We start from the raw sequence: 25,294 nt of genomic DNA on the forward strand, positions 1-25,294 counted from the left end.
ACGTAAAGCAGCTTACATTGTTCTCCTGTCTTGTATTTTATCAGCACAACAACCCTGTGAAGTATGTTAGGCTGAAAGTGTATAACTGGCCCAAGGTCACCCAGCAAGCTTCTGGTGGAGATTCTAACCTGGATCACCCAGATCCTAGGCAAGCAGTCTAACCACAGCACTCTAACCCCTCTGTCTGAAGAAGGGAACTCTTGAAAACTCACAGCTTGTGTTCAGCTGTGCTCCAGCCTCCTCCCTGGCCTGACACCATCAGCCACAGTCAAGCTGTAGAGACATTACTTTAGCTGGCCTACCAGAGTGTAAACTCACAGCACTGCTAGCTCGCTACCTACTTCTGCTACCCAGAGGAAGCCTGTCACTGCAGCTGCACCAACTACCAGCCTTGCCGCTGGAGCTGTAGGGCTACTGTTGTAGTCAGTTGTCTTGAATCCAAAATATGGATTGGTTATTATTAATGTGCCCTTCTTTTCTTGCTGACTTATTTAAGTGAACATTGCCTTTGGAGATCCATTGATCTACTTTAAATTATGAACTTATTTAACTTAAATAATGTTCTTTAAGTATTGAACCCAGTTTTTCAATGTCCTTTATTTCTCCACAGGATTTGTTTCTAAAATGAAGTTTGTCATAACTTTAGTCTCTTTGACACCATTGGAACAAGTTAGTGGTAACTGGATTGGAGCTGCCAGATTATGAAAAAGTTACCATTAAAAATGAAAAAAGTAACTTCCATCTCTTCTCAGGGAGGATACTACGTAAATGTTGGACCTTGTGGTGGACAGGATTGCTCGGTCTGTCGGTGCTTTCCTGAAAAAGGCTCAAGAGTAAGTATTTCATTCTCTTGGGCAGGGGAGAGGGGAGAGCAGGAATTGCACTTGGTGAGCAGAAGTCAGTCCTCCCATGGAAACTCTAGTTGAGATCCAACCCTATTTTTTAAAAACAGCATTTATTCTAAAACACGCTAGCATATAAAAAGTTCCATCTGTTTTCATTGGAGTTCACAGTTAAGCATGGTAAGGTTTGTAATTTGTAACATCCCTCTCAAGTGTTACAGCCCAGGTAGCCCCTTGGTTTATTGAGGGGCTGAAGGTGATGAAAAGACAAGGAAGATGGCTAGAGTGACAGTGGAGGAAGATTCAGGAAACAATACTTTCCCACCACCCTTGCATCTGCACAGTGTAGGCCAGCAGAACTGTTCCACGTGGTTGAGGCCTCTTGGGGTTTGGCTTGCAGGTTTGAGGCTTACCACCTGTTTATATATGATCCTTGCTTTTCATGGCTACTTAAATTTGCTGGGCTGACTGGGTCTGAGAGGTACTTAATGCCTCCTTGAGAGAGAGGGTGATTGTCCAGCCTTGAAATAAATTGTAATGTGTCTACTACTATAGAAGTCTACCCTGGACCCAAGAGATTTAAGTGACTATTGACAAGTCTCAAATGTTCTATTCCTAGGCAAGGTGATTGAATGGGTTGTAGCTGGACAGCTGCAAACATTTCTGGATGCAGTAGGTTGTTGGGATCCTTTTCAGCTTGGTTTCATGTTGTTTGCCCTGGTGGATGTCATGCACTGAGCTGGACAGAGGGAGTGCAACTCTGCATTGGTTTTCCGCATTGGTTTTTTCCCTGTTGGTTCTGGCCCCACACTGCTTCAATTTATCCCCTGATTTCTGCACACATTTTTTGCCCTTAGTTTTTGCTTTGGGTTTTTGGGAGGGTTTCTTTCCTTTTTCCCTCGGTTCTTTTGTGTAATGTTTTTCCTCGGTTCTTTTGTGTAATGTTTCATTCAGCTTTGTTTGTCCCATCCACTCCTACTTACCTCCAGCCCCCTTTTCGATTATTGGACTTCATCAGCATCGAACCACTCTTTCCCTCACCTTCCTTCCCCCTTCCTCCTGGTTTTGTTTTCTATCTTTTTTCTAAAAATTCTCTGAATTAATTGCTTTTATTTTTAAAAAGTGAGTCTCTAGTCCCTTCCCTTGCAGAGATCTAAAGCAAAAGGCATATCTCCAGAATGGAATAGACTAGATACTGACTTTAAAAAAAAATGAAACCAGAGAATTCAGAGACTCTGCTGCATGTATTGTTGCAATGGCAGTTCAATATAACACTATGAAAATGACAATTAAAAAAAAATGCAAAAGCACATGGGGTCCAGGAGGCCGGGGGGGGGGGGGAGCGGTGTTGTTGGCCACTTCTGACACCAGAAAAAGCAGTGCAGTTTGAAAAGCACATCGTTGCTGCTGCTGCAAGCACCAACCCAACAGAGGTTGGTTTGCCCCGCTAGTGCCAGCCTCCGCTTCCTGGTTCTGGGTTTTGAGTGAGGATCTTCAGTTGGGACCCAGGGTGGGGGGCTTAGGTATGGGTGATAGGGCTGCTCCCCTTTGCATGCTTCCTCATGCAAAGACTTCCCAGTTTTTTAAAAACTTTTTAAAAATTCAGCCTTTATATCAGTATATCATTATTAGCATGCACATGTTTTTTTTAAAAAAGAGGAGGGTGCTATGACATCACTGATGGTGCCATTGATGAAGACAGCACCCTTACTTGAAAATCCTCATTGTTTAAGGCATGGACAGAACGAAATAAACTAACCTCACAACCATAAAAATGCAAATGGAAAGCAGACCGGTGGAAGAGCCATATCCAAACCAATTCCAATGCTTGTGGATCAACTGCTAAGAAAATCAGGAGTAAGTCAAGTGTGTGGAAAAGCCGTCTGCTGGTTCTCCTGGATCTATCAGTGGCTTTCAATACCATACATCATGATATCCTTCTGGACCATCTTTCTGGACTCAGAGGTGTCATTTTGAATTGGTTCTAGTTCTACCTGGACAGTAGGTTTCAGAAGGTCGTGCTGGAGGACTGCTGTTCAGCCCCTTGGCCTGTGGGGTCCTGTTCAGCCACTTGGCCTGTGGGGTCCTGTTCAGCCCCTTGGCCTGTGGAATCCCTTTTCAATATCTACATGAAATCACTGGATAAGGTCATCCAGAGATTTGGGTTGGGTTGTCACCAATATGCAGATGATGCTCAGCTCAATCTTATGTTCCTGGCTGATCCCAGGGAGTCTGTAGAAATCCTGAATTAGGGCATGGAGGCAGTTTTGGAGTGAATGTGGGCTAATAAACTGAAGCTTAATACTGACAAGGCTCAAGGGCTTCTGGTGAGCAGAAAGTCTGACTCAGGACTTACTGTATCACCCAGTGTGGATGTGATTGCATTTCCCTTGAAGGAACAGGTCTGTTGTTTAGGGGTTCTCTTGGACCTCGGTCTACTACAGGGTAAGCAGGTGGCAGCTGTGGCCAGGAGTACCTATTGCCAGCTTCAGCTGATTAGCCAGCTCCAGCCTTTCTTGGGCAGAAGATCTGGCCACTGTAGTGCTGTGGTTACTTCTAGATTAAATTATTGCAATGCACTGTACCTGGGGCTGCTCTTGAAAAATATTTGGAAATTTAAATTGGTGCAGAATGCAGCAGTGAGTATGCAGACTGGAGTGGATCATAAGGATAGTATCACTCCATTCTTGGCCCAGATATCTACATTAGCTTCCAGTCTGCTTGTGCACACAATTCAAGATGCTCATGTTAACCTTTAAAGCTCTATATGCTTTAAAGGTTACCTGATGGACTGCCCTCTTCTTTATGAACTTACCCAACCGCTATAGTTGATCCTGGCTTCTGATATTAGGTGGTTGGCATCCTGAGAGAGGGCCTTCTCACCAAAACTTTAGAACTGTTTCCCCAGAGAGATTCACCTGTCCCTTCCCATTGTTATCTTCAGCCAGCTGGTGAAGACTTATTTTGTTTAGTGTTCCCTCAGGGATCCTTCCTTCCTGCCCTGTTTTTATTTGATGTTTTTTATGTATGTGTATCTTATTGTACGTGTATTTTAACATGGTTTAATTGTTTGAATGATGTGTGTTTGTTTGGTTTTAATAGTTTTTAAGATGTGTTTTTATTACATGGGTTTTAAAATCCCTTAGACACCTTGGTGGTCCCGATGATGGTACAAAAGAGGGGTATAAATGTTATACACCTGACCCGGGCCATCATCACAAGGGCCCTTATTTCGTCAGTTTTGCACTAGAAATAGTTTCTTCTGTTATCGTTATTAGAACGGATTCTCCCATCTTTTGACGACTGCTTGTGCTTCCAGTCAGTCACATTAAAAAGGAAAAGCGCAATTCGACGGTCAGTCAAAGTGCTTCCAGAAACGGGGCCCTAAAGATCCGCCCCGTTTGAAAAAAAAATTTTTTCCGCATATTTGCGTTATATCACTCTTCTATTATAATGTTGTGCTGGGCCAACCCAAAAGCCAACTATGATAGGTAGCAGAGGTTTCCCACCCATGGCAGAATAGCGCTATAAGGCTGACGTTTTTTTAAAAAAATTACTTTGAGGCTTAATTGCGGGTCGCAGTGGGGCTTGTGGGAGTGTAGGGCAGGAGAATCAGTGTTAGGTGAGACAGATGATCAGGGAGAGTGAGCGTTTTGGTGTTGCAAAGCATTCATAGTCGATCCAGGGCATTCACATGGAAGTGGATAAAGACGACATAAAGAGTCACAAAGCGTGAATTGGGGAGAATGGCAAAATCGCAAGAGAGCCAGAATAAGGTGAGAATTCAGCAGGAGATGGCGCTAGTTTGGCGCTAAATTTAGGGCCGTGTGATGACGGCCCTGGATAACCCAGGTGAGCCTGATCTCGTCAGATCTCAGAAGCTAAGCAGGACCAGCCTTGGTTAGTAATTGGATGGGAGACCTTCAATGAAGACTAGAGTTGCAGGGGCAGGCGATGACAAGCTACCTCTGTTAGTCTCTTGCCAGGAAAACCCACCAGGGGTAGCCATAAGTCAGCTATGACTTGACAGCACTCTCCACCACCACCGAATGAATGAATAGTTTTTTATGAGGAGGAAAAGAATGTCCAGATATCTAGGCCTGCAGGCATATTCCAAGTATAATATGTAATATGGTGCTGCATATTCATTTTTGGCTGATTGAGGTTGTCAAAAGCAATAGTTTCAATTGTTTTGAAGAATAACTGTCTGAAATTACCAAGACCTGTACATATTTTTAGCTTATTTTATTTATTGTATTTATTTACTTTATTTATACCCTGCCTTTCTCCCCCATGAGGATCCAAAACAGCTTGCATCATTCTCCTTGTCTCCATTTTATCCTCCCAACAACCCTGTGTGGTAGGTTGGCTGAGGATTTATGACTGGCCCAAGGTCACCCATCAAGCTTCCATTGCAGAGCAGGAACTAGAACTTGGTTCTCTCAGACCCTCGTACGACATTCTAACCACTACACCATGCTGGCTCCATCAGGTTCAAGTTCATTTGCAAAACCTGATGAACTGTTATAAATACGGTGAAACAAAGAAATACAGGGCTAGTTTCTGACTTTAAAGTGAAACAGGACTACACTGTCTTGTCATTTCAGGTTAGCTTGCAAAGACTGTTTAGCTTTATTATTGTCCCCCTTACCTCCCCCCACCCCCAATCAGGTTGCTGGAGTCCTTATTTTGAGATCCCTAGTGCAGTATTGTTTCAGACTACATAGACAAGCTTATTTTTGATACTTAGTCAGTGAAATTTAAGTAGCAATGCAAATTGAATTAGAATAGGTGTGGTTTTACATTTTGAACCTGTATTCTTGCTCAAAGGTATAACTATTTGATGTCAGTTGTGTTCGCTTGCGCAGGGTTGCCAATGCTGGCTTAGGAAATTCTTGGAAATTAGTGGGTAATGCCTAGAGAGGGTGCACCTTGGGTAGGAGAAAGGCCTTTGCAGGGGTGCAATGTAACATCTTAGTCAAAGGTCTGCTCCCCCAGCTCCTCCCCTTCCTACGATGTCACTTTCTTCCACCAAAATTTAAATTCCCCACCTTACATAGCTTCCCTCCACTGCTTTCTCCCACTTTACATCACTCACAGGATTCTGAATGCGTGTGTTCTGTATGGCTTACTAACACTGTCATTCTAAACGACAGGTATAACTGGCTTCTATCCAGTTATGTTCCACTCAGATGGGAAAAAAACCTTGAAAAATCCTCTTTAGTTTTTTTCTGGTGTTAAAGATCTACTCTGAAGACCTATTGGATGTTATCAGCCAAGAGCAATCCCATCCCTCTCTCAATGTCAACTAGCCTCTGGCCTTTAACATCTTTCCAGGTGACAATCAGTTTTTCCTAATCTGTATGATGTAACATAGGGAGAAAAGAAGTCCTGGAGCATCCATCCTCGGTCATTACTCTAGAACTTCTGTTTCTCCTAGACTTTATGGTATACCATAGTCTAGCCTCCAAAGTGGCCATTTCCTCCAAAAGAATTGATCTCTGCTGTATGGAGATCAGCTGTAATTCTGGGAGAACTCTAGGCTCCACCTTGCGGTAACCCTAGCTGCATGTAACTTTTTACAATATTACAGCCTTAACCATTTTTACTGAATTGTAGCGCTTAACGGAATTTACATAAGCTTGTTTTGTGTGTGTGTGCAGAATTCAACACATTAGTTTCTGGAACCTAGGCACAGTCCTTGACACTGTGCATTGTCTTTGAGGAAAATAAAGCATATCATGCCAATGAGAAATGGCAAATTCCGTATGACCGTACTTAAATGAGTTGAAATTTTAATTTCTGAAAAATGCAGCCATTACAATTTTAAACTAAGATCAAATAAAATGGAAGCACATGAGTAAACAATACTTTGAAGCTTTAGGGCTGCTTGCTATTAGCAGAGTGCATAAAATCACTAACACGCATAACTGCAGTGTCTTTGAACAAAAGGAAATCAAAACTATCTCATGTAGTAGTGCAAAAGAATGGAGACTTAGCACAATTTTACACACCAATGAGTTCAAAATATTATGAATTTTTAAATACAATTTGATCCTAGTTCAGGTGATCGGCCGTGCCATCCTAAGTAGAATTAACCCTTCAAAGCCCACTGATTTCAAACAACTTGGAAGGGTATAATTCTCTTTAGGATGCACTAAGACTATTCCTTCTCCTACCTGCCTGTCCTACCCACACAAATTCCCCATCTTTTTCCTAATTAGATTATAAGAGTTTTAGAAGAGAAGTGGTAAAAATTTAGGTTTTTTGGAAAGTTTGTAATACAATACTGGGGTGTGGTTTTTCTTGAAGATCTTTCCCCAGTAATTGGAATTCATATGCTGCCAGTCATGTAAGTGCTCCAGTGGGTAATTGAAATGGTCAACATTTGATCCATAAATTGGCTATAACTCCCTATAACTTCTCATATAGCAATCATTCATATCTCACTTGCATGGTAATTTTATGCTTTTAAATTTTCTACAAGGTGTGAATTGATTAAAAATCAGTTAAGATGCTGAAAATCCTATTAAAAACGTTATATATGTATACCCTTTTATTTTTATATACCTTGTCTTTATGATACTTGACCAGGAAAAATGCATATATCAACAATAGTGCTGAGGGGCATAGGTCAGTCATTCCATGCCAAATCAACAAATTTGAGCTCATAAGGGTTGCATCATAGTCTACTTATTTATTTAATGTCATTTATAGTCTGCTTTTCTCACTGAGACTCAAGGCAGATTACACAATGTGAGTCAGTACAGATAATTTCAAAGATAAATATCTTTGAAACAGGACAAATTTTCAAAGATTTAAAGCCGGCAGAAATCCAATACAGAGTTAAAGAAATGCTGAAATGGAGCATAAGCAATTCTAAGACTGACATATTAAACAACATAGAAACTACCCAGTAGGATCATACTTACAGCAACAAACAGTACGTAGTACTAAAGTCTATAGTTCGCATCTCTTTACTGATGCATCTCTTTGAGACCAGTTCCTTACAGTACAGGCCTCCTATTTGGATAAAAGCCCTCTTGAACAATTCAGTTTTGTATAGCTTGTGGAAAGCCAGGAGAATGGAGCTTTCCTAACTCTTTCAGGTAGTCTGTTCCATAAGGTGAGGGCCACTGCTGAGAATGCACATGTACAGGCAGCTGTTGATTTTGCCCATATAGAAGGCTGTATCTGCAGAAGACCCTGTTCAGATGAGCAGTCCTATAGATATGGAGGACTAAAGCCATGAAGAGTTTTAGATCCAGAGGAGTTAGCCGTGTTAGTCTGTAGTAGCAAAATCAAAAAGAGTCCAGTAGCACCTTTAAGACTAACCAATTTTATTTTATTGTAGCATAAGCTTTCGAGAATCAAGTTCTCTTCATCAGATGCCTGATCCGAACTGGTCAAATACAGAAGAGGAGGGGAGGGGAAAGAACGGGACATATATCACAAGGGGACAGAATGCAATTAGTGTGAAGGCAATCAAAACATTCCTTTGCTTGTAAATGTAAACATCTCCTTTTGGTGTGGAGTCAGTTTGCCGCAGTGAAGGTATACAATTCCTATGTAGTATAAGCCCTCGATAACCACAGCTCTCCCTGCCAGCTGCATCTGACAAAGAGAACTGTGGTCCCCGAAAGCCCACACACACTCAGGCTGAGATAATTGACAAACAAAGCCCACACCAGGCGTCTCTGGGCTCCCCCAGACCACGCCTCTGTAAAGGAAATCTGTTACCTGTGATAATGTGATAACCATTCATAGTCTCTATTCAGTCCCAGCTTGACAGAGTCAAATTTGCATATGAATTCCAATTCAGCAGCCTCCCGTTGGATTTTGTTTTTGAAGGGTTTCTGTTGAACCACAGCGACTTTTAAGTCTTTGGTGGAATGTCCTGGTAGATTGAAGTGTTCTCCCACTGGTTTTTGGACGTTTCCATTTCTAATGTCAGATTTGTGTCCATTTATTCCTTTGTGTAGAGGTTGGCTGGTTTGTCCAATGTACAGAGCAGAAGGACATTGTTGGCACATGAGGGCATATATCAGATTGGAGGATGAGCAGCTGTAAGAGCCAGAGACAGTGTAGTTGATGCCATTGGGTCCTGTAATTGTATTCCCTGGGTAGATATAGGGGCAGAGCTGGCATCTGGGTCTGTTGCAGGGCCTGGTACCTGTGCTGGTGACCCTGCTGGCCGATTCATGATTGTAAGTGAGAAGTCGTTTAAGATTGGGGGGTTGTCTGTAGGCAAGGAAAGGTCTTCCACCCAGGACTTCTGAGAGAGAGGTATCATTTTCCAGGATGGGTTGTAGCTCCCTGATGATACGTTGGATGGGTTTGAGCTGGGAGCTATAGGTGACAACCAGTGGTGTTCTGTTGTTAGTTCCTTTAGGTATGTCCTGGAGCAGACTGTTTCTGGGTACTAGTCTGGCCCTGTTGATTTGTTTCTTCACTTCATTTGGTGGGTACTGTAGTCTCAAAAATGCTTGTTGTAAATCTCTTAAGTGTGAGTCTCGGTCGAGAGCATCGGAGCAGATACGGTTGTAACGTAAGGCTTGGCTGTAGACAATAGACCGAGTGGTATGTTTAGGGTGGAAGCTGGAGGCATGTAGATATGAGTATCGGTCTGTTGGTTTCCGGTATAAGGTGGTATTTATTCGTCCATTATGTAGTTGTACAGTGGTGTCCAGGAAGTGTACCTGTTGTGTAGAGTGGTCCAGGCTTAGGTTGATAGTAGGGTGAAAGTTATTGAAGTCCTGATGAAATCTCTCAAGGGCTTCCTTCCCATGGGTCCAAATGATGAAGATGTCATCCAGGAATCTTAAGTATAGTAGTGGTTCCAGTGGATGGGAGCTGAGGAAGCGTTGCTCCAAGTCCGCCATGAATATGTTAGCATATTGTGGTGCCATGCGTGTGCCCATGGCTGTGCCATTAACCTGTAGATATAAGTTGTCACCAAATTCGAAGTAATTGTGAGTGAGTACGAAGTGACAAAGTTCAGTGGCGAGGTGTGCTGTGGTTTTGTCCGTGATAATATTCCGTATGGCTTGCAGTCCATCTGCATGTGGGATATTGGTGTACAGGGCCTCCACATCCATGGTTGCTAGGATGGTGTCATCTGGTAGGTTGTCAATGGACTGTATTTTCCTGAGGAAGTCAGTGGTGTCCCGTAAGTAGCTGCGTGTGCTGGTGGCATAGGGCCTGAGGATAGAGTCCATGTATCCTGAGACTCCTACTGTGATGGTGCATTTTCCTGAAACAATTGGGCGTCCTGGGTTACCTGGTTTGTGGATTTTGGGTAGTAGGTAGAATCTTCCTGGTCGTGGTTCCTGGGGTGTGTCCATATGGATGCATTCTTGTATGTCCATGGGGAGTGTTTTTAATATTTTATTGAGTTCCCTTTTGTATTGCTCCGTGGGGTCAGAAGGTAGTATTTTATAGAATGTTGTGTTGGAGAGTTGTCTTTCTGCTTCTTGTATATAATTTTGTTTGTCCATGATGACAACTGCTCCGCCTTTGTCAGCTTCCTTGATTACGATGCCAGAATTATTTTGGAGGCTGTTTATGGCCTCTCTTTCTCCACGGCTGAGATTCTGCTTTAGGTGTTGTTGTTTGTTAATTATCTCAGCCTGAGCATGTCTACGGAAGCATTCAATGTAAAAGTCCAATGAGGAGTTACGGCCCTCAGGGGGTGTCCATGGGCTTTGTTTGTCAATTATCTCAGCCTGAGTGTGTGTGGGCTTTCGGGGACCACAGTTCTCTTTGTCAGATGCAGCTGGCAGGGAGAGCTGTGGTTATCGAGGGCTTATACTACATAGGAATTGTATACCTTCACTGCGGCAAACTGACTCCACACCAAAAGGAGATGTTTACATTTACAAGCAAAGGAATGTTTTGATTGCCTTCACACTAATTGCATTCTGTCCCCTTGTGATATATGTCCCGTTCTTTCCCCTCCCCTCCTCTTCTGTATTTGACCAGTTCGGATCAGGCATCCGATGAAGAGAACTTGATTCTCGAAAGCTTATGCTACAATAAAATAAAATTGGTTAGTCTTAAAGGTGCTACTGGACTCTTTTTGATGAACAGTTTTGTATGTGATTGCCAATACCTTGAATTGAGCCTGGTAACTGATAGGTAGCCAATAAAGTGACTGAAGAATGGGAGTAATATTCATGCTCCTCTGTAGCTGTAGCATTCTGCACTAACTAGAGTCTCCAAGTTAAGAGGGTAGACCTATGTACGCTGCATTACAGTAGTCAAGTCTCAATGTTACCATGGCATGGATCCAAGATCATTGGATTTTGTTGAAATTTTGCAGAGTTACTATCAACTGCCAAAATAATAATTTTAAAAATTACTGGAGTCAGGGCCACATCTCTCTGAAATTTGTTTAAATTCACTTTTCCCATGCTTTAGAGGTGGAGTCTATGGCATTATACCCTGCTGAGGTCCCTGTTCAGGCTTCATCCCCAAATCTCCCAGAATTGCCCAACCTGGAATTGGAAAACCTAAGCATTTTGAAAAGAAAAATCTCTTTCAACAGGATAAAATGTAGAGTAGCAGAAATGTTGCAGTGTTTGATGACCCAATATTTAGGGCATTTTAGAATTTCTACACATTTATTTCCTGTGTGCAAGTAGATCTATTAATGTTTTTGTTGAAGATTCTCCTACTAGTGATCAGTTCACCAAGATATTTCACTGCAATATTTTCACATATGATGTTTTTGGCTGCTAAATTTCTGAAAATTAGAAAAATTCCCTATGCACAAAAAGTACTTATTTGGTAGGTTAAAGTGTATTTATTAACTTGCAAGAAAAATTGTGTAGATTTTACACTATGCTGTATTTTAAATGATTTTAATATATATCAAAGTTCAGTATAATTTTAGACATGTTAAATGGTATCTACAGGCTATATAAATACTCTGTATCCATTTTAATAATTTTGGGGTCCCCCCCTCCACCTGCCAGCACTTGTGAGGGAAACAAACTTCAAGAAATAAAAAGATATCCTACTATTGTACCTCCGATTTTCCATGGAAAACCATTTGTTCTTTCACTATTTATTGTGATGTCTGAACTAATGTTACACAGTGCAGTCTTGTATTTAGTCTCTTTTTTTCAGAACAAGCTATGATTAGTGGTTACCATGGTTATTCTTGCTCATATGTCATGGTAAGCAAATAGTAAAAGTTAAACCAGGAGAGAGAAGGAAGACATTAGCCCAAGGGGGAAGGAGGAGGTGAGAGAGAATGGAAGCCATAAACCATGGCAGGATCCAGTCACCATACATACTCTGTGAGGCCTTAACTGGCATTATAGTTTACGTTCTTATACACAGTAAAATATATTCTTGAGGTTTATAGGTAATAATCTCATTTTCAACATTCTTAAAAGAGTGGTCATCAAACTTCAGCAAAACGTGCAGTTGTTTCTCCTACCTATTTCATATCTGTTGTATTGCTGCCTACTCAGTGGGATTTTAAGACCTTCCCCCAAAGTCTTAGGGTTTAGAAACATTTGAGTGGTTAAAAATTAGTTTCACTTAATAATTAAAACTCCATAATATATCCTCCTGTGACCTCTGAAGTTTGATACCTTTCACTACTTCAGACTTTGCGCTTTGAGTTAAGTAGAATGTAGAAACAAGCTCCCATTCATGATTTGACCCAAGTTGGCTTCTGCTGAGGGATTATGTCGCATGCGAACAGCAAAGCCAGTATTAGTAGGTATTGCTGCCCTGATGCTTATTTTGCTTTGCAGCCAAAATGATTGACCAGTTTTTAATCCCTGTGAAGTAGCTATTTGTTTCCAGTTTTAAAAATTATTGTGTATGCTGAAGGGGGGGGGGTGTCCAACACTACGTAACATTTCATTTAAAATGTGTGATGGCATGTTGCACATTATTCAATATTCAAAGTGAAATCGAATGTTAGACTGTTATCCACTGCCCCTCTACATATATGGTTATCCTATGTCTCTAAGTGGCTGGATTAAGCAGCAATGTTGTCATAATGAGAAAGTTGTGGTGCTAGATACGTTGCCTCACCTCAAATGGTCTCGTTCTCCTAATTTTCTCTTTGTGGCTAATATTAAAAGAGATAGGAAAGAAATATATTTATTATGAACAGAGCTGATATTGTTTCCTATTCAAACACTGTAGGGGCGATGTGCCAGAGGATTTGAAATAGCAACACATTACGGCTCCACCAAAGTGCCATTGTGTTGAAACAGTCATCTGTTATCTGCACACAATAAAGCAGCAAAAATCCTTTTTGCCATTCAGCCGGATTTAGTCTCCTAAATTCTCTTTCATTTGGTTTATCAATAGGAATACTGACACCATGTGGTGACTGGGGAAATTCCAGTCCCCCTCCCCCCTTCACACATAGACCAAATTGCTGATGCATTGTAAAGTATGGGAAGATTGGAATTTGTTTATTTACTTCATTTATACCTTGTCTTTCTCTCCATTGGGGACCCAAAGCAACTTACATTGTTCTCTTCTCCTCCATTTTATCCTACAACAATGCTGTGAGGTAAATTAGCAGAGAAAGTGTGACTGGCCTAAGGTCATCAGCAAGCAGAGCAGGGATTCAAACCTGGTTCTCCCAGATCCTAGTCGGACACTCAAAACACTACACCACGCTTGATCTTGATTAAGAATCAACTTTCCTACATAACCATCAGTTGATTCAGACACCTTCTAGAAGTGTATTTAAAACTGCTTTCCTGTTTTTCACATGAGCTTAACAACAGTGGCTAAAAAGCATTTTAAAAGATACATGAGCTGGCAAAGGCACTGTTGTTAGTTTGTCATAGCAAAGTAAAAGTCGTGTGGCACTTTAAAGGCTAACAACTTGTATTTCAATGTAAGTTTGATTGAGTCACATTTCGCTACCAGGCCTCTCTGTCCAGCTCCCCCACCCCAATACTACTTCCCATAGGAATTCCCAGTATGATTTGCCTTCACGTATGAAGTGCACTGTGACTCAACAGCTCATGTTGACATAAATGTAGTTAGTCTTTAAGGTGCCATTGGGACTTTTATTTTGTCTACAAATTTGGCTTTACCTGTGTAGTAGTTTGTAAACCTCTATTGTTATCACGTAGCACACTGTTGTATTCTAAAAACGAACTTTACAATAATATCCATTGCAGAACGAGTGTTAGGAGGGGATGCATTCTTACAATTACTTCAAGACTAAAGCTAGCCTTCCTCACTAGGTGGGTTGCCATATGCTTCCTGAATAAGTAAACCACTGCTATAGATGGGAAGTTGCATCCCCTGGCCCTATCCTAGCTACAGCCTTAGGTATGCCTGTGATGGAAATGAAGTAAAAAGTCTGGTGTTGGTGCAAACAGACTTAGTGTGTATTTCCATAGGCATGATCATTCATTTTTTTTTAAGAGATGAGTTGAAACTAGTTTTTATTTCATTTTCACATGCATTATTATGGAATCAATTAAAACGTTTATACCTTTCCTTTGTGGCTCAGCAGCATACAATTCCAAATTTAAAAACATGCAATAAAACCCTAATTAACACCCTCCCCAAAAAATGCTTACATTTTATTTTCAAAAGACACCTTTGTTTTTTCAGAGCTTCTTATTCTGCCATCTCAAAACTTTATCTGCTTTTTCGTTCATGTCCAGGACACTAGAATGAAGTGTGCACCCACCCACCTCACCCTTTTTTCCTTATGTTTTTGGGAAAGCTGAAGTTTCAGGGCTTCCTCAGGCAAGATCCTAAGCCTTCGGAACAATCAAGTTTGGGCAAAATGCCCTTCTGTACTCTCTGAAAACTTGTTCCCCAGCCTTTGTGAATGGTAGCAGTCACTCCTGCCCCCTGTCATATATTCTGTTGAATCTGAGAGCATCTCTGAACAAGCATAGGAAGCACAAAATCCCCTTACTCCCAAGATTTGGGAGTTTCCAGGGACTTAAACATCAGGCTTTGGAGTTTTGCCCAGCTCTGTGATTAGTGTAGTCCAAGCTTTTCAGAAAAAAAGCAGAAAAACATGTTTTAGTTACCCTGTGATGTGTGTAGTGTGTGGCCAAAGGTTCTCCAACATACAGATCTGGACATGAAAATTTAACCTTACAGAACTTCTGCTCAGTTGTGTTTTTTTATTGGCAGGTTTCCAATGTTCTTGTCTCAGCAACTGAATGCAGAACTGGCTGTTTAGAAAGAAGTCCTTCAGTAACAGTGATGATGTGCATTTCTAGATACTGCAAAACATATGCACATCTTACAGTGCAGGCATGCCTTTGTAAAGTGTTAAGTGAGCAACCATCAAGATCCTCTTGCTAAAAATATCTAAAGAAGTGCTCAGAATGATTTCTGGCACACAGTTTGCTAATTCATGATAATCTTGAGCAAGTATATTCACAGACATACAGCTACATGCAATAGTTTCATAGCCAGTACCAAGAACTTGAGACCCAGAACAGCATTATCCCAAATACATCCTTACCAATGCTCTCAAGAGACCAACAAATAGGATGGTTTAAGATCAGTACGAATAGCCACACAACAATGATTTTTGGTGGGTTTGAGCCATTTTTTTGTCTATGGCCCTTCGTAACTTGCAGTTAGTACTGAACAATCTATAATATAAGAGTAATTTGAGGAATCTAAAATAACTTCTACTTATGAAGTGTTTATAGCTGATTGTATGTTAAGAAACCTCAAATCCATTTGAAGAGTGTTGCTTCATTAAAAGTATTCCCAGTATAATTTATTACAGGGCTCTACTTGGAATTAAAATGATTAAGTAAACTTTGCAGTATGGAGAAACAACAGTATAATATTACAAGAAAATAATCAGAACAAATGTCTTTGTTGAAGAATGTTAGTTTTTAAAACAAAGCAGGTAAAGAATTATATTTTCGTTAATAAGAACCATTACTCTCATTTTCAGAGTAAGCTGTTTTGTTTGATATGGAGTCAGCCTCTTACAGTTGGTCAGATTCAGGATGTGCTAAAATAACACCGGCTAGTCTAGGCATTGGGAGTTTCTGACCTAGACAATTAGGCAAGCCAGTGGAATTTGTGAGCATCAGCTAGCAGATGCCAGGCTTAACATTTTGTCTGTTTTAACTGAACTAATTTGTCATTTCCACATTGAGCATGACTTTCTTCATTGGCTTTATTTTAACAGCTGTCCCATTTTTACAGCAGTTATATTAAATGGGAACAGATAATGAATACCATGGATGGTATCAACCTGGTTTTAACAAGCCTTCCACTCATAATTGGTCTTTACACAGAAAGCACTGGCTTTGAATTGGAATACTGAATTTCTACTGACTGTCAAACCTATTCTTGATTTCATTATTGTGTTCTGCAACTTCTCCTACTTTTGATGATAGTCTAAATGAGGGATGACCAACAAGTAGCCTGCAAACTGGACCTGGCTCCTAAAGCAATTATGTCTAGTCTGTAGTGACTGTACTATATTTTATTCATAGTGCAGGAAAAAGTTTACCAGTTTTACCCATCAGAAAATGGGGGGAGGCTGTTATCAAATGTAAACTATCTTACGACTTGAAATATTGTTTGGGAGCTCTGTGTAGCTAAGCCATTTTAAGCATTCTACCAGTATAATCTCTTAAAAATGTATTCTTTTTTCAGTCCAGGTGTTTTGTCTCCCAACCAAATTTTGACACATAGAGAGGGATCTTCTGCATGGAAATGATTTGGGGTGGGGGTGGGGGTGTTCATTGCCACTAAGGCTGTTTTCCCCACATCTCCCCTGTGCCAGATCCCTTCCAGTCACTAGAGGTACCTTTTTATCAGAAATTATTAGATCACTAGGTTGTTAACGTGTTAAAACCATCTATCTGCGCAGTCCTCTGAATTCTTGGCTTTCAATTTTTTAAAAAAACGAGCTTCATTGAGCCCCCTATCAGAATTTATCTTTTGAAATTCCTTGCTGCCCTCAAGTGGTTATCTTTAAACAGCACAGTCTCTCCAGACAAAGAGATTGTGGCTTCAGATGTATGTTTACCGCACCCAAACCTGTGTTTGTGTGTATTGAGGCTCCTATACACTGAATGTACATTTATGTAGTGCCTTAGAAATGAAAGATGAACTAATATATAATATTACAACAGAGAGCCAATGCAGTATAGTGGTTAGAGTGTTGGAGGAGGATCTAGAAGACCCAAGTTTGAATCCCCACTCTGCCATGGAAGCTTGCTAATGACTTTGGGCCAGTCACACACTCTCAGTCTAACCTACTTTACAGGGTTGTTGTGAGGATAAAGTGGAGAAAAGGAGAATTATGTAAGTCACTTTGGGTCCCACTGAGGAGAAAGGCAGGTAATAAATGAAGCAAATAAAATAAATAAAAACATATGCTATAATATAATAATATATTTAGACATCATACATTTTCTTCCATGGCTTTTGTGAGAGGATTTGCTTTGTTTATACAAAGGGTAAATCTGAACCTTTTCTTTTCCAGGGTCAGCCTGGACAGCTGGGGCCCCAGGGTCCAATTGGTGCTGTGGGTCCTGCAGGACCCATTGGTTTTCCAGGAGAAAAAGGTCAGAGAGGTGAGATGGGTCTTCCTGGGCCAGCTGGAGAAAGAGGCGATAAGGTTGGTAATAATAATGAAGTGTGGCTTAAAGTTACGTTGCTAAAGGCAATGCCTGGAATCGTCTTTTTTTGGAATATCCTCTCCACGTACAGAGAAACTCAATGAAATCACATTTACACTATTATTTATATTAGTGTTGTCACCTGTCCTGACCTCCACTTTCACTGGTGAAGAGAATAATCCCCTGGGGCCAGGGAGCTCCCCCACACACACTGCAGACATCTGCACGCAGTACATGGACTGACCCTCCCCCCTCTCATTGATAGTCCCCACTCCCCCAGCCACCATGGCTATCTGCCTGGCATCTCAGACCCCGGTGGTGCTGAGGGGGGCTGATGCCCCACACATGGGGGAGGCCCAACGTCCCACCTCATTTGCCTTGGTGCCATGTGAGGGGGTGGGATGGAGGCAGCATGCAGTAGCAGCCCCCACGGGATCAATGGATTCCCAATCTATCCAGGGGGTGAGCCACCCAACAGGGCAGAGGCACCTCATGGATCCTCAGGGCCACCACTTCTCTGGTGGCCCAGAGCCGGGGACCATCCGTGGGGATGTGCCATGAGGCTGCCCCAGGAGAGAGAGGGGGTGGGGTGGAGGGAGCTACTGTCAGCTGCAGGCAAACAAAGAGACAGGGAGGAAGTCATTGTTCAACATTGACTTTATTGAACTGCCAACAGTGAAGAGAATGTCTGGCCACATGTCGCCAGCTTCCCTCAGCTGAGATGGGAGCTGCGCCTGTTTGTGTAGCAGTCGGAGCCATGAGAACCATGGCCTTCTCAGGAACGGGGTTGAGTCACAGACTGTCCAGGGAATGGTTCTGTGGGCAGGCCTCGGCAGCCGGGAAGGATCACCAGGGGCTAGAACAGCCATGTTCCCTCATCTCCCTGACAGGTGGCGCCGTGCCTGAAATGGAAACAGACACACCTGTGGTGAGGGGCTGGGCCATGCACAGGCCATGGCCAGGTCTGCCACATCCTGGGAGGGTGTCCATTGCCAAGGGGAGCAGCAGCAGCTCCATTGTTACACGTGCTGCTCATAACTAGATAATGGATGCCCCTCTGGCAGGAAAGTACTCCTTGTCTGCATCTAGCTTTTCTGCTCCTGTGGCTACTTGGAGTTCTGATCCAGGGAGGGGGACAGTAAAGAGCAAGTACCCAGTCACTTGTACCCAGTTTTGAGAGCAAGTACCCAGTCACCCTGACCCGCAGCTGTGCTCTCTCCTCTGCCTGTGAGGGGGAACCTAGCCATGGGAATCCAAATGAAGCCTTGGCATGGGCTGCTAGGAGCCTTCTTCCCTGAAACAACTGCATTGAGTACAGCTTCCTGAGCGACTGCCTCTGTGGCAGGCATGGACTGCACCAGCTTATGGGCAGAGGCTACACCCTTCCAACAAGCCTCAACCACAGAGGTCAGCATTTGGGGGGATGTAGATGGAGGAAATGGGAGGTCGGTGTGAACAAGCAAGCTGGGGCAGTTGCCTCTCCAGCTCTCCAGCTCCTTACCTGTCAGTGCATCCTTGCCCCTCCCCAAGCCAGGATTCAGGAGATGGGTAACTTGTAAGGGAACCTGGGTGGTAGTTGTTAGACATGCTGGACAGGCTCTCACATGTGAGTGCGAGGCACACCCTGAATTTCACTAAGTTCCCCCTGTGCACTCTTCCCCCACCACTGTGAACACCCTCTCCCACCTCACGCTCTTAAGTTCCCATGGCAGGGGACTCTGGGGCAGAGCCTTCATTCCCCCCATCCCCACTTCCCTGAGGTCATAGGCTCCCTGGCCAAAGGTTATGTAGGGTCCTCAAGGAGCTGATTGGGTATGGGGGAGGGGGCTCAGCAGGAGCCCGAGCAAATTAATCCTGTGGTAGTTGGCATCCTGTGCAATGCTGGGTGACTTGGTTGAGGCTGGGCATGGGGGTGATTGACTTTTCCTGCACTGTGGGTACCCATGGGCCATCATTTGTAACTTTTCGCTGCTGCTGGGGATGTTCCTGTGTCTGGAACAGCTTAGGGAGCTCACTAATTCATGTCCTGGCCTGACAGCACAGGGACTTACATCCTGGTTACACCTGCGTTCAGACATTGTGGCTGGGTGCCTGTGGAGGACTGAGGCGGAGGGGTGTTGGGCTGCTGCATTATTGGGGGGGGGGTTACACTGGCATAAATCCAGGACATGCAGGTGTAACTCTCAGTCAGTTTCCAGGGTGCTTTTGACCTCCTCCTTCAGAATTACGCTGTAAGCATTCCTATGAAGGAAGCAAAATTCCACCACTCCTCTCACCAAAGCGTGGTTCCTGATTTACTGGATATTTGGTTTTTTTGGGGGGGGGGATACTTTTAATCAGCTTTTCTCTACTTAGTTGTGGACTCTAAGCAGCTTACGATATCATATCTCCTCCTCCTCTCCGACACAACAGACAATCAAAAATATTTAATCCCAACTTAACAACAAATCTGCCATCAATAAACTAATACACAGTGGGGGCGGGGGCGGGGGGGAGGTAGAGCAGGTAAAAGTCACTCTTTGCTTAGTGATAACAGTCTCTCTCCTCAAACAGGCAGGCCTTTATGACAGTACTCTTGTAAGGATGCCAGGGAACTCTCAAGAGACTTCATTTCATGAATAAAAGTTCTTTATTGATAAGATGCTAGTGTCATACACTTACACCATGTTTGCTAGGACTCGCAACTACAGGCAAGTATCACTCAGATGTAGGTTCCCCAAGGCTACTCCTAATTCCTTCCTCTTTCTCCTAACAGTTCTCTAACTCTGCATTCAGGAAAACAGGCTGTGTGATTCATGGATTGCTCAAGGTCAAGCCGACTCACTGGCTCCCAGGCTCAGGAGAGATTACAGGCTCAGGAAAGATTACAACAGGAACAAACACCTTCTGTTCCCTGTTTTTGGCAATTCTTGTTCCACAGTAACATCATTGACCATATGGATTACTTTGAAAGGACCCAAATACTTCCCAGTTTCCCACTCCGGGTTCAAATAATAATAATAATAATAATAACATTCGATTTATATACCGCCCTTCAGGACAACTTAATGCCCACTCAGAGCGGTTTACAAAGTGTTATTATTACCCCACAACAATCACCCTGTGAGGTGGGTGGGGCTAAGAGAGCTCAAGAGAACTGTGACTCGCCCAAGGTCACCCAGCTGGCTTTGTGGAGGAGTGGGGAATCAAACCCGGCTCTCCAGATTAGAGTCCCGTGCTCTTAACCACTACACCAAACTGGCTCTGACAGTAACAGAAACACCCCAGAAATACCCCAATAGCATCTGCTTCAGGATCTTAGCATCTTACTCCAGCAAAATGCGATCTAATAGGCAGTTCCAGGTTACTCAATGTACTACCTTTGGCTCAACTACTAAACTAAGCCTAAGGACATGTAAATGGAATGAACACTAATTCTGTCCTTGTTTATCTCTGCCTCCCATTTTTGTCAATTTTTTATTGTAAGCTGCTCAGAGTTGCTTTTATGTACCCTGTAAAGCACCACACATATTGATTATGCTATAGAAGCAAAATCATGGTAGTTTTTTCAAGTATACATGGGTTGATACAAAGTGACTGTTATTTCTTGCATCTGATGAAGCAGGTTGCATAGCCTGTGTTAGCACATGCATCAATAATTTTTGTTGTCTTTCTTTTGCCCCAGTGCTCTTTGTCACTCATTCATCATTTAAGATAAATTTTAGATCAATTTTAACTTTAATACCTCAGTTTTTATAAATTGCATCATTTAAAGTGCATACTTTCTTCAATATTTAATTTCTTCAGGGTCCTACTGGAGTTCCCGGATTTTCAGGTTTAGATGGTATGCCTGTAAGTATGCCACCCGTGTTCATGCATTTTATGATTATAGAGTTGCATTACTGCACTAGAGAACTTTACTTTTTAATTCCTATAGTTTATGTTGCTTAAACTCATTTTATATTTCAGATACTGTTCTGTATTTTTCACTAAACAAAAATTGAAAAAACGTACAGATATTCACATCTAAATTAGAATTACAGCATTGGAATTAAAGTTGCAATCCCACATGCATAATTCCTGTGAAAATATCAGTTACAAAGGTGCAAGCAATAGAAGAAGGTGTGTTTTAGGTCCTAGCTAGAATTCTTTTGGTGATGAAACATGAGGGGGAAAGGTTGCCAGGTCTCCATTGTCCCAACCCTCATTGATTGGGGCCTGATGATGTCATGGGTATGATTCAGTGATGGCATGGTGTTGGGCTGGTAATGTTACAATGAATAACAGAATTAATAGTAATACATCCACACACGCCAAGTATTGTACCACATGGCATCTGTGAAAGTGTGTCATTACACTCATGTGACTTTGAAAAGACCAGACTAAAAAATAAAAAAGTCACATGGAAATTGAGTGCATGCTAAATGTAAAATGTAACTTACTTATTAGTGCCAGTGTCCAGTTTCATGTTCAGTAGTTATCACAAGCTGATATGATACTCTTGAGCACCAAAATATGAATTTCTGTTCCAAAGCCTGCAATCTGACAGTCTTGGAGGAAGGAACTGTCATAAAGCATTATGAAACAGCAAATATCTATGCTATCAGTCCTCCACCAGGAGAAAAAATTAAATAAAACATAGCTATTGGTTGTAGGATATGACATTGCTTCCAGGCAAAACTGTAGATTTTCTGGTGATTCCTACAGAAGACTGACATCATTTCCAGGTTTCTCCAGAAGTGACATCAGTCATGTCTAGGAATTGCTGGAAATGCTATGGATTTACAAGAGAGTTTCTGGCAGTTCCTAGAGTGGCATAATGTCAAATCTGGGGAAAACCTGGAAGTGACATTACACTGTTGCTACTGGCTGCTCTCCCCACCCTCCCTCGCAGTCCCTGGTCTCCCGCTGGTTACCAAGCTGGGCCCTCCCTCCAACCTAGAAATTATCTACTAAAAACAGGTCAGTGGTTGTGCATGGTTTCCTATAATTTTTCTTGAGATGAAAATTGGTTACTTGATAAAACTAATAGATATCATTTATAAGAAGTTTACATGTTTTTAAGAGCCCCGTGGTGCAGAGTGGTGAGCTGCAGTACTGCAGCCTAAGCTCTGCTCATGACCTGAGTTCAAATCTCGCGGAAGCCGGGTTCAGATAGCCGGCTCAAGGTTGACTCAGCCTTCCATTCTTCCAAGGTCTGTAAAATGAGTACCCAGTTTCATGGGGGTAAAGTGTAAATGACTGGGGAAGGCAATGGCAAACCACCCGGTAAAAAGTCTGCCAAGAAAACATTGTGATGCAACGTCCCCCCCATGGGTCAGTAATAACTCGTTGCCTGCACAGGAGACTACCTTTACCTTTACATGTTTTCACCAATGTAAAACCATTTGTAAAACATACCACAGATATTCCATTGAATTAAATGACATAGTGTTATGAATTACATCACAAATATAAGGAAACACAACAGTTACTTTTCTTTCCTATAAAGGGCTTCATACTGCAACTGTGGCCATGGGTAAAATGAAAGTGAAATCTCCGTGATATCAGTGAGAGGTGGTTTAGGTTAGCGTAGCCGATGTTGTCTAAACCATTGTAAGCATTTCAATTCCAGACTCTCGAGTTCATGTTTGGCAGGCAAATCGTTCTTTTCAAGTTTACTTTCAATTTCTGTTTTTGAACTGAATCCTTGCTAGGGATTACCAGGACCTGGAGGACTCAGAGGCAAACCTGGCTTCGATGGATGTAATGGTTCAAAGGGGGAACCAGGATTTCCTGGAGAGGCTGGTCATATTGGACCAATAGGCTCATTTGTGAGTTAACCTTTATTATTTTATCAAAAGTGTTGTAAAGACCACATGAGTATGACAATCATATCCCTATACTGAAATAAACGGAGATGATATTCTAGGCAGGGAAAGGCTGGGCAAGGGTGGCTTAGAGTCTCACTTTGTCTGGGGCAAACTTCCAATTGCTCAAACACTTGCATTTGAACATCAGGGGCAACTGGAGTTTGCTTGCAATTGGAGTTGCTTTTTGCACTCTGCACAGGAAGGGAAAGGTGGAAGGAGCAAGCCCAGGGAGCATGTGGACATGATGAACAAGACATGTTTGTGCTCATTGCAGCAAATTGAAGTTTAATTACACCTTAACATGATGTTTGAATGCATCCCTTTCTTCATTTTAATATGCACTGTGCAGTAAGCTCGACTTCGAACCATTTGTATTTCTTCACATGCCTTAAATGATGCTGGAGAAATAGATGTGGCAAGGAGGGGCTAATGCTACCTCTTCTTAGTTTTTCTCTAAGTTGTCTGAGCAGACATTCCAAAAGGTAAAGTTTTCTGTTTACAATTAAATTTAAACTCGAATTAAAAGTATGTTTGGTTGTGTAATATTTGCTTGTTTGTTTTTAATCTTTTTAAACCTTTGCTTTTGGACCTTTAATCTAGCTCTTTCTTACTTTACTTTAAACTTATACCTCAGGAGGTCCCTGGTCAGAACCAACGCTCTTTTTATTTCCATTCTCTAGTGGTCCGGAGTGGGGCAGTCATCACTAGTGGGTAGCTCCTCCTCCAACTCTTTCGCAGGGGCCGGACAAAAACTTGCAATCCTTTGGGGGAGGGGCTCCCAGGAGTCCTCAGTTTTTTCCGGCCCTGCTCGGCAGGCGGACACGGACTCTTGAGCTCTGAAGAGCTGCGATCTTACAACTTGAAGGACAATCGTTCAGGCGCGGGCTCGCTGGGGAAAGGAAGGCTCAGTCCTCCACCCCCCCCCCCCGGCCGGATTGGCTGACAGCGGCGAAGCGGCCGCGAAAGCGAGCACAGGACCGACGATCCTAGCTTGCTAGGACCCGGTTCCTGTAGAGGCTTGGAAAAAAGCGGCGGGGATCGACGCTGCGCGCGCGCGCGCGTTCCTCAAAAGCCAAGGAGCTTCAGGACGGCGGAGGCCTCTTAAAATCGCGCCAAACGCACGGAGCGGTGAGTAAAACCCCGCGGAGAGGTTTTTAGCCTCAGAGAAGCGGGGGGGGGGGGGACGATTGAACCAGGAGGGCTTTTCTTTAGAGCCTGGGTGGTTATGAGTGAAATAGGGGAAAACGGAGTGGCTCTAGAAGCTACAGGGTCCCCTCTGTGTTTGGAATGGGTAGACCTGTTGCTGACTTGGAGATTAGAAAATACAGGCGTTTTTTTCTCTAATTCCCGCCCACGCTTACTTTCACTTTAGGAGGAAGGTTTTTTGGCGGGAATGGCGTCCCAGGCCAGTAACAAAGAAAAGCAAGTGGAGTCAGACTCTAATTCTATGCACTCCCCAGAAAGATTATCACAGCATCACTCTATCCAAGGGGGGCCCTCAGGAAGTAGTGACCCTGACCTTGCAGGTCCCGAGGCCAAAGCAAATATCCTGGCCTGGCTGCAGGCAGAAATTAAAAAAGGAATTGATACTGCTGTTAAGGACCTTAAAGGCCATTCAGCTAAACACAAAAGAGAGAGAAAAGAACCTAGCTCATCTAAAGGGAAGAGGAAACTACAGTCTTCCACACAAATTAAAGCAAAAAAGAGAAAGCCCAGAGAGTGGCCAGATGATCTATCCAGTGAGTCAGAGGAATCCCAGGGGAGTTCAGATTTATCTACTCAATCATCAGGGAGTGAAGAAGGGGAATTATCAGAGGAAGAGGAGGTGGATATGGATAAAATACAACCTAGGCTCTTCCCACCTGATATGTATTCTAAATTACTGGCAAAGGTACTAAGAACCCTAGAAATACCTACAGCGGCCTCAGAAAAGTCAGGGACATCAACCCCCTACCCTCAAGGACTAGAGAGAGCGCTTCCAAAGATGGGGCCCAAATCATCAGGGGTG

At 42.8% G+C, this 25,294-nt stretch overlaps 1 protein-coding gene across 1 annotated transcript in view; it reads left to right on the forward strand.

Moving 5' to 3' along the window:
* COL4A4 (collagen type IV alpha 4 chain) overlaps positions 1 to 25,294 on the forward strand; it is a 126,691-nt gene that overhangs the window by 12,376 nt on the left and 89,021 nt on the right. The window contains exons 4-7 of the mRNA XM_054982603.1: positions 753 to 833; positions 17,320 to 17,454; positions 21,242 to 21,286; positions 23,131 to 23,247. Of these exons, the coding sequence (XP_054838578.1) occupies positions 753 to 833; positions 17,320 to 17,454; positions 21,242 to 21,286; positions 23,131 to 23,247 (378 nt within the window). The remainder of the gene's footprint in view (positions 1 to 752; positions 834 to 17,319; positions 17,455 to 21,241; positions 21,287 to 23,130; positions 23,248 to 25,294) is intronic.

This window comes from Eublepharis macularius, chromosome 6 (genome assembly GCF_028583425.1).
Source record: "Eublepharis macularius isolate TG4126 chromosome 6, MPM_Emac_v1.0, whole genome shotgun sequence".
In the NCBI taxonomy this organism is placed as follows: domain Eukaryota; kingdom Metazoa; phylum Chordata; class Lepidosauria; order Squamata; family Eublepharidae; genus Eublepharis; species Eublepharis macularius.